This window comes from Pongo abelii, chromosome 8 (genome assembly GCF_028885655.2).
Source record: "Pongo abelii isolate AG06213 chromosome 8, NHGRI_mPonAbe1-v2.0_pri, whole genome shotgun sequence".
Classification (NCBI taxonomy): Eukaryota; Metazoa; Chordata; class Mammalia; order Primates; family Hominidae; genus Pongo; species Pongo abelii.
The window spans coordinates 124,314,996-124,334,471 of record NC_071993.2 but is presented as its reverse complement, the minus strand read 5'-3'; the positions used below and the strand labels follow the sequence as shown (position 1 = coordinate 124,334,471).

The window sequence follows — 19,476 nt, the reverse complement described above, 5'->3', positions numbered from 1 at the left end:
TTTTGTGAAATACTCATTTTAAAATGCTTTGTTTTGCCAGGCTTTTAATTAAGAGGTGTTTTTATATTCTGAAACTTCTGAATCATGTCAGAACTTAATTAAGGTGATAATTTTCATTTCAGGGAATGCTGAAATTATAATCTAAAATTAGGTCAGTGGTATGCAGGCTTAAAAGGAAACAAAAACCAGCTTTTAACAAACAAGTAAAAGAAACAGTGTCTTATGTTCTGTTCCCTGTATATACTTGAAATTAAGAGTATTTACTAATAATCAGTAAAAACTGGGGAGAAAGTGAGGTAGTGTAATATTGGCCCTAATTATTGCTACTGAAAACCTTATCTTTTTTTTTTTTTTTTTTTTTGCATCTGGAATGTTTACTTCAGGTGTCATTTGAATTAAGAAAAGCAAAGGGAAAGATATGATTTATAGATAGAAAATAAATTAAGAAACTAAATTACACTAATACCTTACACTAGCCTCAATTCACTTCCTAATCCTACCCCCTGAATCTCCATTCTACTTTTAAAAGCAGAGTAAATAACAAAAAAAAAAACCACATTCCAAATGCAGGTGTTAATTTTTAAACTTTACAGTACTCAGACTTACACTGTTTAGATTTTGTACCCATTTGCTATCATTAGCTTCCTGCAATTAGAAAAACTTACATTCTAAATTTCAGCTTTGGCAATCTGTATATTAAGAATATATTTATGTTCCTGGATTTGAGAGAATATGTTGTTAAGGGTTTTGTTAAAAGCCTTAATTGTGTACAGCACTTTACATTGTAAGGTGATTAATTGCTGTGTCATAAGGCAGGGATTGGACAAATGTCTTGGGAGATTTAAACACAAATTACGTGTTTTGGAAGGGCTTTGTGTTTTGTAAACCTTTAGGTAATTCAGAACTTGACCACATATCCCATTTCTTGAGCATAGTATGATTAAGATTTTCCTTAAAGTAACTTTACAAAATTTGTTAACACCCAAATTAAAGAGCAACTTCCAGTGAGGGTTCTTTTACCAGCCAATATCATTAGGTAGGAAAATTGAATTTCTGTCCAAGAGGGATTTATGTATTAAAGCAGTGCAGCCAGTGATATATTTGGATATTAGGGTATTTGGCAAACTCCCTCATGAGATATCCTTGAAGAATAGGACTTAAGAAATGTGGACTGGAGAATAATACAATTAGACTGATTTGTAATTGAGCGCCATAAACACTAATTGAATTCTTGTCAACAGCTGGGATGTAGCACACTGCCTGTTTTTTTTTTTTTAAATCAGTTGTTTGAATGAGGACAAATAGCATGATGATGATGTTGTTAATTCACAGATGATGTTAATCTGGAATCCACATTCCTGAAAATTGGATGGCAGGTTTATTTAGAAAACAAAATGATCTTGATGGGTTAGAATAGGACATCTCATTAACAATGTAACTTTTTTTTTTTTAAATAAAGATGGGGTCTCACTATGTTGCCCAGGTTGGTCTTGAACTCCTGGGCTCAAATGGTCCTCCCCTCAGCCCTCCTCAGTAGCTGCGATTACAGGTGTGCACCACCATCCCCACCACATAACTCTTTTTTTTTTTTCTGAGGTGGAGTCTCACTTTGTTGCCCGGGCTGTAGTGCAGTGGTGCCATCTCAGCTCACTCCAACCACTGCCTCCCAGGTTCATGCCATTCTCCTGCCTCAGCCTCCCGAGTAGCTGGGACTACAGGCACTGCCACCACGCCTGGCTAATTTTTTGTATTTTTAGTAGAGACGGGGTTTCACTGTGTTAGCCAGGATGGTCTTAATCTCCTGACCTTCTGATCCTCCCACCTCAGCCTCCCAAGTGCTGGGATTACAGGCGTGAACCACCGCGCCCGGTCGATAACTCTTAATAAAGTATAAATGTAAACTCTTTTCCTTTGCCTCTTCCCAAAAAAGAAACTTGAAGAATACACTGGCCAGGTGTGATGGCTCACACCTTTAATCCTAGCACTTTGGGAGGCTGAGGTGGGCGGATCACTTGAGCCCAGGAGTTTGAGACCAGCCTGGGCAACAGTGGTGAAACCCGATCTCTACACAAAAAATACAAAAATTTGCCAGGCATAGTGGTGCACGCCTGTAGTCCCAGCTGCTTGGCAGGCTGAGGTGAGAGAATCACTTGCGCCTGGGAGGTGGAGGTTGCAGTGAGCCAGGATTGTGCCACTGCATTCCAGCCTAGGTGACAGAGTGAGACCCTGTCTCAAAAAAAAGATACACCATACGAAATGGAGTTTCCAAAGCACATATAATGAATGACATAGATCATTTTCATTATATTTGAAAAAAGCAAGATTCAGAATTATATTCATGATTATAATTGTATTGACTACTATGTCTCAGTTTTGAGACAAATCTCAATTTTGTGTTAAATATATATTAGAAAATATATAGAATAGTTCTAGATTGTATAATTAGGAATGGTTTTCTTTTTATTTTGCCTTTCTGTTTATTTCCCAATTTTCTACAATGAGCATGGAGCAAGGAGTAATAATAAAACACATTGAAGATAAAGTGTATAATTTTTTTGATGATTTAAATGTATAGTCTAAGGATAGTTAATTTATATTGTTACAGTAAAGATTTTCTTCTTCCTTTATTTGTCTTTAATAATAGTCACCATGATAGAAAAGTCAGCATCAGCCATGGTGCTCTCTGCACATAACAGTCTGTTACTGTTTTCTTCCTCTGTTACTAGGAATCCATTGAATCAGTTTTCATTTTTTTCCCCTTTATCAAAGGTTGAATTAATAAAAGGAAATTTACAAAGTGTTGGACTTACACTTCGTCTTGTCCAGTCAACTGATGGGTATGCTGGGCACGTTATCATTGAAACTGTGGCTCCAAACTCGCCTGCTGCAATTGCAGATCTTCAGCGGGGAGATCGACTTATCGCCATTGGAGGTAATTATGCTAATATGCATTATACTTTACCTTTACAGATAAACTACAAAGCAGGTGTGAGGTTTTTCCTCTCTTCCTTTTTCCTTATTTCTATAATATGCATATGTTACTTTTATAATGGAAATAAAGTAATAAACTTTATTATAAATAAAAATTCAAAGGAGGCCTTCAAAATACATTTAGAACATACATGCCATTTTAGTTCTAGTGTATAAATCTTTAAAATACTTTGTTTAGACCACTTTTATATAACTACTCTAATCCTTCCCTTCCCACCTTCTACTACTGTATTTACTTTTTCTTGAATGTGAAAGTAAGGGCAAATAAACAGTTAGGTTATCTTTCTGTACGACTACCACCATTGCTACTCTGAACCTAAAATTGGTAGTATTAGTACTACTGCCCCCATCACTTAGCACTAGATGATGAGCAGGAGAAGAACCAACATTCCTTTTCCAGGAGAGCACATCTGAACTGTCCTGGTGATCCTGTGTCATCTAAATGGCCAGCTATTTGTTAGAATGTTGTTGCTCAGAATTCAGCCCAAATCACTGGTGGAAAAATGTGTCACTTACATGCCTTCCTATGACTTGGATTGTTAACAGTAAAAACTCTCTGAAGATAGCAGATTATTTGCTTGTATATAAATGTCTAAGCAGTAGGACTCACTATGCACAGCAGTGGGGGGAAAGTCCAAACCTTTTCAACCTTTGTAGTACCTGTCCCATCTATTCTAGGCTTGTTGAGAGATTTCTTGAACATATGGTTGGTCACAGTTGATCTGAAAAGGGCAATATGACATTTTCTTTCACAGCTTAGACAATAAATAAGTTAGAACAGTTCCCAAATCACGGTGCAGTTGTCCTTGGTTACATGTCAAAGAAACTCTGCCTTTGATTCAAATCCATCTTGACAATAAAATAATGAAAATTATTTAGTTGCATACCTGGGAGCCCAATTAAGTTAATATTTTCACATGGGAATCTCTCTGATCATGGCATAAGCAGTGCTTCTCAGACTTTCCCATGTATGCCAGTCACCCAGACCTGATGTTAAAATGTGCATTCTGAATCAGGAGACCTGTAGTGGGGCCCAAGATTCTTCATTTCTCACAGACTCCTCCCAAATGATGATGCTCATGCATAAACACTTAGGGAGGCATAAAATAGACGTCATTCATTATATTAATATCATTTAATATTTTGGTTTTAGCTACAGGATAAAATTAATTTTTTCGGTCTTTTTTGGGGGTTGTGTTTCAATTACACAAGTAGTAAATACCTATTATCAAAAATAAATTAATTAACCTAAGCGATATAAATGTATACAGAGTGAAAAAACAAAAGTCATCCCTTGACATCTAACATTTGTTAATTACAATAACAATAGGCCGGGCTCAGTGGCTCATGCCTGTAATCCCAGCACTTTGGGAGGCCGAGGCGGGCGGATCACCTGAGGTCAGGAGTTCGAGACCAGCCTGGACAACATGGTGAAACCCGTCTCTACTGAAAATACAAAAATTAGCTGGGCGTGGTGGCAGGTGCCTGTAATCCCAGCTACTCAGGAGGCTGAGGCAGGAGAATTGCTTGAACCTGGGAGGCAGAGGTTGCAGTAAGCTAAGATCATACCATTGCACTCCAGCCTGGGCAACAAGAGTGAAACTCCATCTCAAATAATAACAATAATATTTATTAAGATGAAGGGCAGATACAATACACATTCATTGTTTAAAAAAAAAAAAAAACCTTGGAACATAACAGAAAAGCTTTTGTGTATCTCTTTTTTTGTTTTTTTGTTTGTTTTTTTCTGTACATAAATATATGCCTTTCCCAATTTTTATTTAGGAAACAAAAATTTCTAAACTATGCATTTTTGTAATACTCTTTATTTCTTTTAGCGTGTTGTAAACTTTGCCCATGTCAACAGATATTTTTCAAAACATTTTTATATAGCTTTGATTCATTTATATGGGTATATAATTGGTGATAGTTGAAATAAGATTGGCAAAATAATATATTTGAAGCTCAAGATGGAATTCATTTTACTGTTTCCTCAGCTTTTGAGTGTGTTTGAAATATTCCAAAAGAAAAATCCAAACTTGAATGGTGTATTCCTGAGAGAGAGTTGCAATGGCCATCTCCACGAAACACCTGATGACTGAGGAATAGATGAGACGAGGGCAGATTTTTAGTCATAAAAAATGAGTTAAGATTGAGTTGAAGTTTTTGCCTACTGTAGGTCATTAGATGGACTAATTTTTCATTTATGCAAAATGAAGACACACTATGTCTCAGCAAAACTATAATTTTGCTGAGACATAGTGTGGTTAGAAGGACGTAGTAGAACTTAAGGCTAGATAAATAATGAAGCACCGTATCAGAAAGCTCTGAATTTCCATGTGATAAGTTTGTAGGCTAAAGGGGCAAAAGCTTTAGGAAAATTTTGTAGCAATATGTTTGGTGTTTAAAGTAGGGAAGGTTTGAGTGAGAGATTGCAGTTAAGGGCTGTTTATTACTAAAGTGAAGGCCAGTTATCAGGAGGATCTGAACAGGGAAGGAAAATGGGCTGAAATCACAAGTTTGAGTTGACAACTGAATGTTTCTAGGGAGTCAAATATCCCTAGGATTCAAATTGAGTTAACTGGGAGTGGCAAGTTGATTGATAGTAGTGAGGACAGAGAGACAGTCAAAGAAAGGTTTTAGCTCTGCTGAATATTTAGTCCCAAAGGAATGTCCAGGTGGTGATGTCCAGTAGTTGGGAATGTAGAACTAAAGTAAAGAAGAAGGGAAAGCAAAGAAAAAGTTGATAGTTTTTGAAACTACTGGAGTGGCTGTAATTTACCAGGGAGAGAGCAAAAAAGGGTGAGAGAACTAGTGGCAAACTTTGGTAACAGTTGCATGTAAGGTGCAGGTGGTATAGGTGGAGAAAAAGAAGCTAGAGGAGAGGTGATTAGAACCAATTGTGTAAAGTGTTGTGGAAACTAAGAAAAAGAAAAATTTTAAAGAAAAGGAAGAAAAAGTATAAGGATAATTGATAGAGCAAAGTCAGGAAGGAGATAGGAGGATTGGATCGAAAGTAAGTATACAAATAGAGGGATACTTTCTCCTCTGAAGTAAGATAATACTAAAAATGATTGGTAGGGAGAAAAGGTAGCTTCATATTGATCTTTTTGGCAAATAAGGTGATACCATGCACAGAGTAAAAGAGAGTAGGGAGAGTAGACTTTAGGGAAACAGGAAAGGTTTGCAGCTGATGTTTGAGAGACTTACTTAGTTGTTTAGAAAGCAATCAAAAGAATGCTAAGCAGCCCTGAACACCTTGCCAAAGATGGATGGCTAACTTGATGCTAGATCCAAGCGGCAAGCTCAAGAGCAGGAAAGGGCAATAGTGGGGCTAGTAAAGATGGGGATCAAAAAACATGAGGATGAGAAAATAAAATATTGGTAAGAACATCATTGTAATCTTGAGACACAGGGTTGGATAGAAGAGCAAGTGGTATCAGGAGACCAACAGGACCCTGAGAAGAAAAGAGGAATGATTGGGCCGGGAAGTTGCCTAAAAGTAGTGAGCAGACAGGATTGTAAGAGGTGAAAAATAGGAGCATGTGATCAGAGAGTAATTGAAAATGAAAGATCTTTGATGTGGACAAGTTCCAAGTGATGACCGAGTCTAAAGCCTGATCTTCCCAGACAGCTGAAGTAAGAGAGGACACAGGTTGATGAACCCTGAAGTCAAGTTATGAGAAAGGGGTGGTGTTACTTAGATTTATTTAGGATGGCCCTAAGATCTTTGGAAAACAAAGAGCCTTCTCATTCTTTCTCTAAGTTCTACATAAAGGAATAGCTTGGGCAAGTGCTGTTTTAGAGAGTGTGGGAAGAGTGACAGGAAACAAGTAGCAGCTTTGAGTGCTAACACACCTAGAATATCTATAGAAGCATACACTAGAAGCTACTAAGGTCAGGGAAGGGACAGTATGGCTGGGAGGCAGAGGTAGAAAGAACATTTTTTACTATACGTCTTTTTATACTTTTTGAATTTTAAACTACGTGTAATAATTAAAAAATAAGAAAAATAAAAACACGTAGATATTACAGATGCAGATAGTAACCAGCTTGTTTAACTTTAAAGCAGTTTATCCCTTACTTGTTCTTTCTGGTTTTGAAAAAGATGAATGTGATGGGTACGGTTGATAAAAAGAATCTGTAAAAGTATGTTATTCATAGTATAGTATTTTGCTACATTATTTTCAAGCACTGGTCTCTTAATTTGAATCTTTCATCATATGTCTTGTAATCCCTGGAGTATTTTAGAATTTCCTTCAGTGGAATCACAGCTTTCCCTCACTCTAAGTCTGATTTAGCCATTAATAGAATCCTTTAAATAGATCTCCCTCTGTTAACTTCTTCGGTTCAAACTGAGAGATGTCATCTAACCTAGGAAGAGATAGAAAGCAATTAGGAGTTAGCATTCTCGCACTCTTTTAGGGATCCTGTGTCCTCGTCTGGTTTGAAAAGATAAACATCTCCAGGATATCAGCACATTCAGGGTTTGAGAATTAGCACACTGATTCATCCAAAAGCCAAATAAAATGTTGCTGAGATTTTCCTATTATTCTTCTATTAGTTAAATAACCAGAGGTAATGACAATTATATATATTTAATTAAATATATTTAACAAATGTAGTAATTTCTATTGCAATAATTTACATGTTTTCCCTTTTAAAATCTTAAACCAGGTGTGAAAATCACATCAACACTGCAAGTGTTGAAGCTTATCAAGCAGGCTGGTGACCGAGTCCTGGTGTACTATGAAAGGCCTGTTGGCCAGAGTAATCAAGGTGCAGTGCTGCCAGATAACTTTGGCCAGTTGGAAGAAAACTTTTTGTCAAGCTCATGCCAATCGAGTTATGAAGAGGAAGCTGCTGGGTTAACAGTAGATACTGAAAGTAGAGAGCTGGATTCTGAATTTGAAGACTTGGCAAGTGATGTCAGAGCACAAAATGAGTTCAAAGATGAGGCACAATCATTAAGTCACAGTCCCAAACGTGCTCCAACAACACTTTCTATTAAACCCCTTGGAGCTATATCACCAGTTTTAAACCGTAAATTAGCTGTAGGAAGTCACCCACTACCACCAAAAATTCAGTCCAAAGATGGAAATAAACCTCCACCCCTAAAAACTTCTGAGATAACAGACCCAGCACAAGTGTCAAAACCAACCCAAGGATCTGCTTTCAAACCACCTGTGCCACCACGACCACAAGTGAAAGTTCCTTTGCCTTCCGCTGATGCTCCAAATCAGGCAGAACCAGATGTTCTCGTTGAAAAGCCAGAGAAGGTGCCACCGCCTCCTCTTGTAGATAAATCTGCTGAAAAGCAAGCAAAAAATGTGGATCCCGTAGACGATGCAGCTGCATCTAAGCAATTTTTAGCAAAGCAAGAAGTGGCCAAAGATGTCATTTCAGAAACTTCCTGCCCTACTAAGGACAGTTCGGACGACCGTCAAACATGGGAATCATCAGAAATTCTTTATCGTAATAAGCTAGGAAAATGGACAAGAACCAGAGCATCCTGTTTGTTTGACATAGAAGCCTGTCACAGGTACTTAAACATTGCATTGTGGTGCAGGGATCCTTTTAAGTTGGGAGGTCTCATCTGTTTGGGGCATGTTAGTTTAAAACTTGAAGATGTGGCTTTAGGATGCCTAGCTACATCAAACATGGAATACCTTTCCAAATTGAGACTGGAAGCCCCCTCACCTAAGGCTATAGTCACTAGAACCGCACTACGCAATCTGAGTATGCAAAAGGGATTCAATGACAAATTTTGCTATGGTGACATTACTATTCACTTCAAATATTTGAAAGAAGGAGAATCAGACCACCATGTAGTTACTAACGTAGAAAAAGAGAAAGAACCCCATTTGGTTGAAGAAGTTTCTGTTCTCCCTAAAGAGGAGCAATTTGTTGGACAGATGGGTTTAACAGAAAACAAACACAGTTTCCAGGATACTCAGTTCCAGAACCCAACATGGTGTGACTACTGTAAGAAAAAAGTTTGGACTAAAGCAGCTTCCCAGTGTATGTTTTGTGCTTATGTTTGCCATAAAAAATGTCAAGAAAAGTGTCTAGCTGAGACTTCTGTTTGTGGAGCAACTGATAGGCGAATAGACAGGACACTGAAAAACCTTAGGCTGGAAGGACAGGAAACCCTCTTAGGCCTGCCTCCTCGTGTTGATGCTGAAGCTAGCAAGTCAGTCAATAAAACAACAGGTTTGACAAGGCATATTATCAATACTAGTTCTCGTTTATTAAATTTGCGTCAAGTCTCTAAAACTCGCCTTTCCGAACCAGGAACCGATCTCGTAGAACCTTCACCAAAACACACACCCAACACGTCAGACAACGAAGGCAGTGACACGGAGGTCTGTGGTCCAAACAGTCCTTCTAAACGGGGAAACAGCACAGGAATAAAGTTAGTGAGAAAAGAGGGTGGTCTGGATGACAGTGTTTTCATTGCAGTTAAAGAAATTGGTCGTGATCTGTACAGGGGCTTGCCTACAGAGGAAAGGATCCAGAAACTAGAGTTCATGTTGGATAAGCTACAGAATGAAATTGATCAGGAGTTGGAACACAATAATTCCCTTGTTAGAGAAGAAAAAGAGACAACTGATACAAGGAAAAAATCACTTCTTTCTGCTGCCTTAGCTAAATCAGGTGAAAGGCTACAAGCTCTAACACTTCTTATGATCCACTACAGAGCAGGCATTGAAGATATAGAAACTTTAGAAAGTCTGTCTTTAGACCAGCACTCCAAAAAAATAAGCAAGTACACAGATGATACAGAAGAAGACCTTGATAATGAAATAAGCCAACTAATAGACTCTCAGCCATTCAGCAGCATATCAGATGACTTATTTGGCCCATCCGAGTCTGTGTAGCAGACAGGTCTATTTAAACTTTCAAATGAATGGGGTAAAGTTGCATCTAAAGTACCACAGATACAACCATGTTTAAATCCTCTTATGCACTCTGGCCTGCTTCTCCAGTTACTTGCTTGTGTAAGAACAAAAATGAGAAAGGTTGTTTTCCAGTAAAAACATGACCAGCTTACTAATTGGTTGTTTTGGATTGCATTTATAGCTATGCTTTTTTGGGTTTATACTGGGAATTTATTTTTACTAAATTATTTAACTTTTCTAATTATGTAATTATGTAAGCTAACTTTTCATGTTTATGTATGTATGGTGTCCCCTTGTGTTATTTTCCTTCCTCTTGGTTTTTTAATTAGTGTTAAATAGAATACTGTCTAGATTCTTAAAATATTTTCATTTCCATCATGGTTATAACAAATTTGCTGCATGCCCAAATTGACAACAGCAGTCACTGAGGGAACAGGTTTTGAATCTTTCTTTTGTGTTATGAAGTTTATCGTCTCTACTTGCTTGAGATTTTTGTTATTTTGGGGGTTTGGGGGTGCTTTTTGTTTTGTTTTTGCCAAATGTAACATGAAAGCAGATGCTGCAGCTTTAGTCTGTTATGCTGATTTAGTAAAAAAAATTTTTTTACATATATTGCTTGCTTTCGATGCTTCTGTGAAATTTTTTTCTAAAGCTTTTGTGCAGCTGTATGGTAAAAATATGGTGATTAATTTGAAGAGCTTACATTGAAAGACAATGTAATAGGAAATAAATGTAGAATGCAGTTGGTCAAGAACTTTGTAGAGAGGATAACAGGACTTAATTACTGAAAAACAGTAACATAGCATTTTGAAATACAATCTTTTAAAATATTGATGCTTTCCTTTTAAATGGAAATTTAAATTTTATGATTAAAAGTTTAAACATTTATTATAATTTTCTTCATCAGTTCTCCCATAGGAAATAAAGCATGTGAAAGGGTATTTAAAGTTTTGGAGGACTCTTTAAAATGACTGTGTTGATAACTAGTTTGGGCTGGTTTTGTTTTAGAAACATTTTCATGTAGGAGTATTCTGTGAAGGAAAGGAATCATGCAAAATATACTTATTGCTTTGGCGTCTTACAGTTGTAAAGGAATACTTCTGTAGTAAGTATTCATTAAGAAAAGAATGACAAAAATAGACAGTATTCATACATAGGAATTGGGACCAGTTCTCTGAAAATGAAGATATACTCACACTGGGTCCATTTTACGGATACCAGTAACACATGACTGAGGGAAAACAAGTAAGCTTGACTGTTGTTGGGGTACCTTAACAGTTTCAGTCTGTTATATACCTATAAAATAGACAAGTATATGTTTGTCCCTTTGTAGGTAACTGCTATGATGATTGCTATATAGTGAAACTGACATGAGTTTAAAACTAGATGGAGCAGCTTTTATTGCTGGCAGGAAAAAGCATGATGTAATATTAAGGATTGGGGCCCAGGTCTAGAGTCCAGGACTCCATAAAAGTTTAAGTTCAAGCGTTTCCATTAATGAACTGTGTAAGCATAGGCAGTTACAAGAGGACCCATCTCTAAAATGGGAATAATAATACTTTACCTCCCTCACAGTATTGTTGTGAGGGAAACAATAGCATAACTGCAAAAGTGCTTTGAACAGTAAAAAGATATACAAGTAAAAGGCATTATTTATGTGAGTGAGAAAGACATTTTTGAGGGCAGAAAAGTTATTCCACTTTAAAAATCAATAGCCAAGTCTCATGCCTTTTGTTACTTTAGTAAGCGAAAATTTCAGGTACTAAATACCTTTCTTAGCCAAAACAAAAACATCTCAGTATACTTCATTACTTATTTAAGCGTGATCTCTTTTTTTTTCTTTTTTTTGAGACAGAGTCTCGCTGTCTCCCAGGCTGGAGTGCAGTGGTGTGATCTCGGCTCACTGCAAGCTCCGCCTCCCAGGTTCACCCCATTCTCCTGCCTTAGCCTCCCAAGTAGCTGGGACTACAGGCACGGCTAATTTTTTGTATTTTTAGTAGAGATGGGGTTTCACCATGTTAGCCAGGATGGTCTCGATCTCCTGACCTCGTGATCCACCCACCTCGGCCTCCCAAAGTGCTGGGATTACAGGCGTGAGCCACCGCGCCTGGCTGCGTGATCTTATTTTAAAAGAACACTGCTATAGAAGAATTTACACACCAAATTCCTGAAAGCTAAAGTATTGTTCCATAACTTACACTTGAGGCAATCTGCTCAGTGTGTAACCACAATTGATTTTATGAAAAATAACTTACCATTGATAACCTGGAAGGTGGACTACTTGTAAGTAGCTGGTGTTTATTGGTTAAACCATGGAAGTTTTCATGATACCCAAGCATGTTGCTGAAACTGATGCATTTGAAAGAGCTGTTGAAATAATGCAGAACTTTGGTTTTATAAGAATCTACTCATGTTTTAAAAGTATTTAACTCTGTAGACCACAATTATAGGAAGCTCAGTAATGCTGCTAATGACATTTGTAAACTATATCTGTAATGTAGTGCAATATTTTTATATTTCACTGGGAGAGGCAGTAGAGACATCATAGTTGTACTTTAGTGCAAATGGGGGAACACTCCAAATAGCCTAGAGTATAGTAAGGTATAAAGCTTCAATGAAAAAAGCTGTATTATATTACATTACTGATGAAATCTTGCTGCCATGCTATGTATCAATAGCTAAAAAATAATAATAAAGACTACCACAGAAAACAAGAATATCTTCATTTAATGACATCTTTTAAAAAGGTGATTGCTGCATCTCTATGGAATTATCTTCTGGTATAATTTGGCCATGCAGAAAAGCATAACAAAGTCCACTTTTCCTAAACAAAATTGCTGTTTTGCAGACTGCCTCAAAACATTTTTTTACTATGGTTTCCTTATGTATTATCAAGTTTATGGGTTTTCTTGGCTATGTATTAGTAATTAGACTTTAAAATATATTTTCTACATTAGTATTAGCTGAATGAATGGTTTAGACAAACTGAGCAACATTTTAGCATTATTAGCAATCATAATAGGCTATATTTCTTCATATCAAGCCTTATATTCAATATCAGAAGTACTTGAAATAAGTGGCTATTTTGTGATGCTGGGAGGAGAAAACACAACCTAAAAATTTTGAGGGGTACTATCAAGTTCTAAATATATAGCTGAATTTTTTTAAAGCAATTTGGAAATATTTGGCTCTTACTAATAAGATAAATAATAAAATGTTAAGTCCCCTAAAAGTGAATAAATTTTAAATACCTACTTTTAAAAATACTGTCTTCTAAACTGACATAATTGCTTTTCTTACCAAAAAAAAAGAAGGAGAGGTTCCCCTAATTCCTTTTGGGCCATAGATCCCCTTTTAGGATCTGATTAAAGATGTGGACTTTCACCACAGGAAGATACCCATGGGCACACCATTCAAAATGTATCAGATTTCAAGGGTTTTACGAACTCCCCCGGGGTTAAGTCAAATGGGTGGATATTACAGCTGTTTTCATCAGATGGTTATTTGTTGACAACCATCAGGACAACAATGTTTATAGATGGAAGGATAACTTACTGGTTTTTTTCCACATTGAATGTGGCTAGTTACATATCTCAATTTAAAATAAATTGTGGAAAGCCAAAAAAGTATGGTCAAGCTAAACTGGGGTGGCTTTTACCTGATGCCTACAAGCACAGAAAAATAGTTTTTAATTAAATATCCACAGTCAAAATGATACCTTATGTATTTTATTCCAACAACATTTGGTTTATAAAGGAATACAAACAGGCACAAAACATGGTTCGGAAGATTTATTAAGTAAACTTGCTAAAATATGAACAGATGCACTTAGCAGTCAAACAGTTGAATATTCATTGCTACCTCATTAAAGTTTTTGTATCTGTATTACCAGGTACAAACATAAAAACCACCTCTATTCAAAAAATAAATGTTCAGAGAGCTGTATGTTCTTTGTTCTGGTACGTACATTTTAGAAAAACACCTCTTTTCAGTCTTGCTAACCAAGAATATTAGTCATAAAAGAACATAATTTTTTTCCCCAAGTACAACCTATCTTTTGCTCCCAAAACAGTTCTGAAGGTTTTATTTATATTTTATCTTATCCCGAGGGACCAACAGCAGGCATACCTTTGCCAGGCCTTCTTGCAGAAAGACACAGAGCCATAAAGGCAAAAATAAAATTGCAATAAAGTATATGGTATTGGGGCCAGGGAGAACCAGAAACCCTCAAAGAGAACCAATTTGTAGCACATTCTTTTTTAAGGCTCTACCCCTGTAGAAGTAAGAAACTAGCCTGCCTTTTTAGCCATATGAGAGTTTCCTCCAGAGCCATCTTCCAAAGTAGCAGACTTGGCCAAGTTGCCCAATGCCAAATAAGTGAGTTGGAAGTTTGTTTGCTTCAAACACACTGCACTTAGAAACCAGACTTGAAATAATCGAAGCCCCACAGAAAAGCTTCATGAAACGAAGTGTTACTTTCCTAGAGAATAAGAAAGTCACAAGATAGAGGAGTCTTTGTTCTAAAGTTCTTTGCTCCTTGATGTCGAAGTTAACACAAACACAATCTTAGCTTAACAAAACTAAGTAATTTTTGTTTATAGAACTGCAGGATTCACAAGTATTATTAGAGACATTCCACACTGCACACTCCAGTCATATCTCTTAACAAAATGACATAAATTGACAATGTTCACTAACAGTATTTGCTGTTACACTGAAAAGGCACATCAATGTTGTCATGCTTAGAAAAATACACGACACTGCACACTGGATGATATAGTTAGCACATACATTTTTAGATGTTCCATTTTTCTTTTCTGCCTGATCACTATTATTTTTACTTATTAACATATGATTCAAGACATAATTTCACTCCTCATTTTCATTTAAAATTTGTCTTCACATTGATGTGAACAACTTTCAGGAGTCTAAAAAATAGTCGTTTCAGACAACCTAAAATAAATATATTCCTAGAAAACACTTGGATGATCTGCAAACAGATCAAAGATATGTTCAGATATTGAAGTCAGAGCAGCTGTTTTTAGCCTCTTGTTTCCTTTTCTAAAACTTGAAGTAGATGGCGATTAACCTTATCATGTTTAAACAACCTTGACAGTATAAGGTACATGTATCCTCAATTTTCTTCACCCAGTAAGACAAGTATGCATCTTAAAGGGAAAGCTTTTAGTTCATAACAATATGTTTGGTTGCTTTTCTCTGCTTTCAGAACATTTACTGTTTTTCCCTTACTGGCTTTAGTGTTTGCTGCCAACCAAATAACATGTTAACATATAATTTACAACTCTCTCTAGGTAGTTGATTACATAGAAAACTAACGCCAGCTAAGATTTATGGATTCAAAAGATGACTGACACAAGTTCTTGTCCTCTACACTTGAGGGAACTAGCTCTTTAACGCATAAATATATTGATAGTAACTACAAGTTAAATAACATTCAGTGTCACTATATAACATGCTGTCTTACTTGATTCTGTTTTTCAGACTTCATTCTAGTTTCTCTTTGTTGGAAGAGTCTCAGAGATAATGTATGCTTTAATTTTAAACACTCATTACCAATATGATTTTTGCCCAAATGTTTGTTAATGTAAGTTAAAAAATTATATTTGGTTTGGATTCAAATATTTATAGATTTACACAATACCTATTTCATCAAAATATATTGTATGATATTTAATAAAATTAAATACATAAAATAAAGTTTCAACACTATTTATACAAACCCCTAGAAAAGCTTCTTTTTCTTTATAAGGCTGTTGGCAATCGACCATAACCATGGAAAAGAAATAATAACCTTTGGTTTTACTCTTTCACCAGGGATGGATGGTATGACTAAGACAGTTCTGGATGAGTCGTGTCACTGGAAACACTGTTTTATACAATTAAACACTTTGATGATTTTTGAGGGTCTCATCTCAGTCACTTTCAGATTCTTCATCATCACCTATCGGATATGACTGGATATTATTCTGAGTGTACATTTTTGTTTTAATAGGGCAGTTGTGATCCATGAGAATAGCCTAAAAGAGAGCAAAGTGCAAGTATATTAACTTCTTGTTTCATAAAGATAAGATAGTTTTAACCTACTGTTTTTAAGGATTATAAGTTTGAAAACTATGTAGTATTACTTGCTATTAACCAGTCATTTGGAGCAATTGCCAGACGCCTGACCTAAAAGACCTGTAGTTCTACACTCTAAAAATTCCAGGCAATTGGAGACAGAAGTGGTCTCTGTAGTATTTTCATTATACCTGTCAGGGGCCATAAGTCCACTCTGGGAACTTATACTCTATGAAGCAAGGGATAGGCAGGTTAGGTTTGTTATACTTAGAATCTTGGAATTGGGGTATGGGGATCCCGGAGATCACCCAGTCCAGCTTCTGTTTACAGACGTCATTGTGGCAACACACCTTGAAAGGATGTGCTCTCTCCTTAATGAGAGAAGCCCTCACATGTGAGAAATGTACCTAAGTCTGGACTACAACCCGTTCCATTGTTTGCATTCATGAATCTGGTTCTGGTATCTTTTTCTTTCTTTCTTTTTGAAATGAAGTCTTGCTTCATCACCCAGGCTGGAATCCAGTGTTGTGATCTTGGCTCACTGCAACCTCTACCTCCTGGGTTCAAGCAATCTTCCCACCTCAGCCTCCCAAGTAGCTGATATTACAGGTGTGCACCACCACTCGCAGCTTTTTTTGTATTTCTAGTAGAGATGGGGTTTCACCATGTTGGCCAAGCTGGTCTCAAACTCCTGACTTCAAGTGATCCCCCCTCCTCAGCCTCCCAAAGTGCTATGACTACAGACATGAGCCGCTGCACCAGTTCTGATATCTTCACAGGCTGCCCTTACAATCTTTTGTTGTTGTTTTGAGACAGTGTGTCACTCATGCCATAGTGCAGTGGTGCAATCTCGGCTCACTGCTGCTTCCCAGGCTCAAGCCATCTTCCCACCTCAGACTCCTGAGTAGCTGTGACTACATGCATATGCCACCAAGACTGGCTAATTTTTAATTTTTTAATTTTTTTTTTTTTTTGTAGAGATGAGATCTCACTATATTGCCTAGGTTGCTCAAACTCCTGGGCTCAAGTGATCTTCCTGCCTCAACCTCCCAAAGTGGTAGGATTACAGGTGCAAGTAACCATGCTTGGCCCCCAATCTTTTAAGACCATATTGTCATGGCCCCTTAGATTTTCTTCTTAGGCAAAACATGCTAGAGCTATTATTTTTTCACACATGTGATTTCCTGACCACCTGTCCCCAATCCTGGCTGTCCTCTAGCTAAAATATATGATTTTTTTAAAAATCCTCTTCTGATGAGCATGAAATTCTCATGCCCTCCTTTATTGTTACTGAAAATTTAAAAACTGTGACAAAAACGTGCTGCTCTGCTTTCAAATCAGATTGTCAAATAAGTATTTGCTTATATTTGATAACACAGCTGGCATTTATCATGCCAAGACCATGCTAAGCATTTTAGAAGCAATACATCACAATAACCCTCTGTGGGAGGTGAGAAAACAGGCACAGAGCAGTTAAAGAATTTGACCGAGGGATGTACAGCTAGGATGGGGCAGACAGGAGCTGCTTGCAGCACTCCATGGTAGTTAGACGAGCACAGAGGATGGCAAGGGGGCATCATGTGCAACTAAAATGAATTATCAGGTATGTCTTGAGTTTTTCGCCATGTGAACTACTCCCCCAATATTTTTTTTGCAGTTTGCAAATCTAAATAGATTAAAATGTATCTGATGTTGGCCTATTGCAACCCATCTTGTCTGTTAGCTATTACTCCCAGCTCTTGTCCCCAGAGAAGACTCCACTCAGTGCTTGACCCATTTATCATTTCCCAAGACATTCTCCAGTGATGTCTGTAACGTGTGAAGATAAGGACTTCCTTGACCCTCTGAGTTAGGCTGCCAGCTCAACCTGTCAGCTTCTAACTTAACTGTTTTTTATGCTGCTTGCCAAGTGAATTGATACTTGTATTCAATAAAGAGCTCAATTTTTAAAATAATGGCGGCACTAGAATTTGTACACCAGAACGTTCTCCCCATGTAACACAAAGGTTTAACCCCCCTAACAATAGAAGTCTCATCTCCCCCAGATTAATGATTCTCGAGGAAATGTAGGGGTGGAGAGATGGAGCAGGTTAAAAAATGAAATTTGAGGGCCCTGTCCTCATGTGACAACGGTGTCAACAAACTTTGAGAAACTGCCCTAGTTACATGGCATTATCTAAGACTATAGCACTGTCATCTGGCTGACAACAGCTGAAGGAACACCTATTAGGTGTTGCATCTCAGTGCCCTTAAGGTCCTATCCCAGCATCTTAGTTACCTCCCTGCACAGGCAAGGACAGGGACTCCAGGGTCCCAAGTGGAGTGCTCACTGCTGGTTCAGTGCCCAGGGAAAGCTATCCTGTAGAGGCGGGAGTTGAGGTAAACTTTGAAAGATGGAAAAGATTTGGACAGCAAGGGAGGTGGCAATTAGTAAAACATGAGTTATTTACCAAGCAGGACACTAAGTAAGCCAGCCTGGCCACCACAGAGGTCTGCTGAGGAGGCACAGTGAGATACCAGTTGGGACACCCAAATGGAATGCAGGGCATGAGGCCTCGATCCTTGCACAGCCCCCAGGCAGGCAGGTCACCTTATAAAGAATGGTCATCACTACCTTATTCCTAATCTTGGCTTATCCACATTAGACCTGAATGTAGGAATATGTCATCTTAAGCACCCCAGAACCTAGGACTGGGCACATGATATGAACGCAACAAAAAACTGCACTGCAGGAAAAGCAGTTCAGTCAGACTGATTATTTGGCATCATGCAGACTTAACTGACCAGCATTTGTTAATTCACCCAAACCATATTTATTAACAGCCTGTTTCAGATGAAGTTTTCCTCCTTTAAATGTTCTGTAGCCTTTAAAACCTAGCTCACTGGCTTCCAAACCTCTCTTGAAAGATTTATTGTGCAATAATTGTACTTTAAACAAAAAGTTATACACAATTAAATAAGCTAGGTGGCATGTAATGTTTTGAAAGTGCCATGAAGAAAGGCATGAACAACATAAGCAGGTCAGTCAGGTGCCCGGGGAACAAGTAGGGCGGCCACAGTGCAGGCAGGTAAATTAAACCTGCTCTCCACACACTGCTGTGGTGAGGAAGGTGTGTTCCACTCTCAACCGAAGAGAAAATCAATAGGAGGGGATTGGCATTTGAATTCAGAGCAAAGCCCTCTTACTGAGAGGTGAGCCCCAGCCCCTCCAAATGCCCCTTTCATGAGTTAGGATCTCCTAAGTGGTACAAACAGACAGACAAACATGGTGGACCAAATGAAAAGTAAAAGTAATACAAAGCTGGGGTAGTGAACCCATAAAAGCATTAAAAGATAAGAGTGCCAGTCTTCGAGATTTTGATAGGTACCGGGCCTTCTGAGTAGGAAAGTTTTATTCTCTTTAACATAACTAGAAAAGCAATGATGGTTTTGCACCCACTATTTAAATACCTGCAAAGGGACAAATTCTATAAACAACTTAGAATATGCAGAATGTGGTCTATCT

At 37.6% G+C, this 19,476-nt stretch overlaps 2 protein-coding genes across 3 annotated transcripts in view; one reads left to right on the top strand and one right to left on the bottom strand.

The window, feature by feature from the left end:
- PDZD8 (PDZ domain containing 8) overlaps positions 1–10,048 on the top strand; it is a 98,082-nt gene extending 88,034 nt beyond the window's left edge. For both annotated transcript variants that reach the window (XM_002821183.6, XM_054522939.2), the window contains 2 exons: positions 2,770–2,932; positions 7,669–10,048. In XM_002821183.6, coding sequence (XP_002821229.3) covers positions 2,770–2,932; positions 7,669–9,872 — 2,367 coding nt within the window. In that variant the 3' untranslated portion in view covers positions 9,873–10,048. The remainder of the gene's footprint in view (positions 1–2,769; positions 2,933–7,668) is intronic.
- A 3,917-nt stretch (positions 10,049–13,965) lies between these two features.
- SLC18A2 (solute carrier family 18 member A2) overlaps positions 13,966–19,476 on the bottom strand; it is a 38,332-nt gene continuing 32,821 nt past the window's right edge. The window contains exon 15 of the mRNA XM_002821182.6: positions 13,966–15,931. Within this exon, the coding sequence (XP_002821228.1) occupies positions 15,827–15,931 (105 nt within the window). The 3' untranslated portion in view covers positions 13,966–15,826. The remainder of the gene's footprint in view (positions 15,932–19,476) is intronic.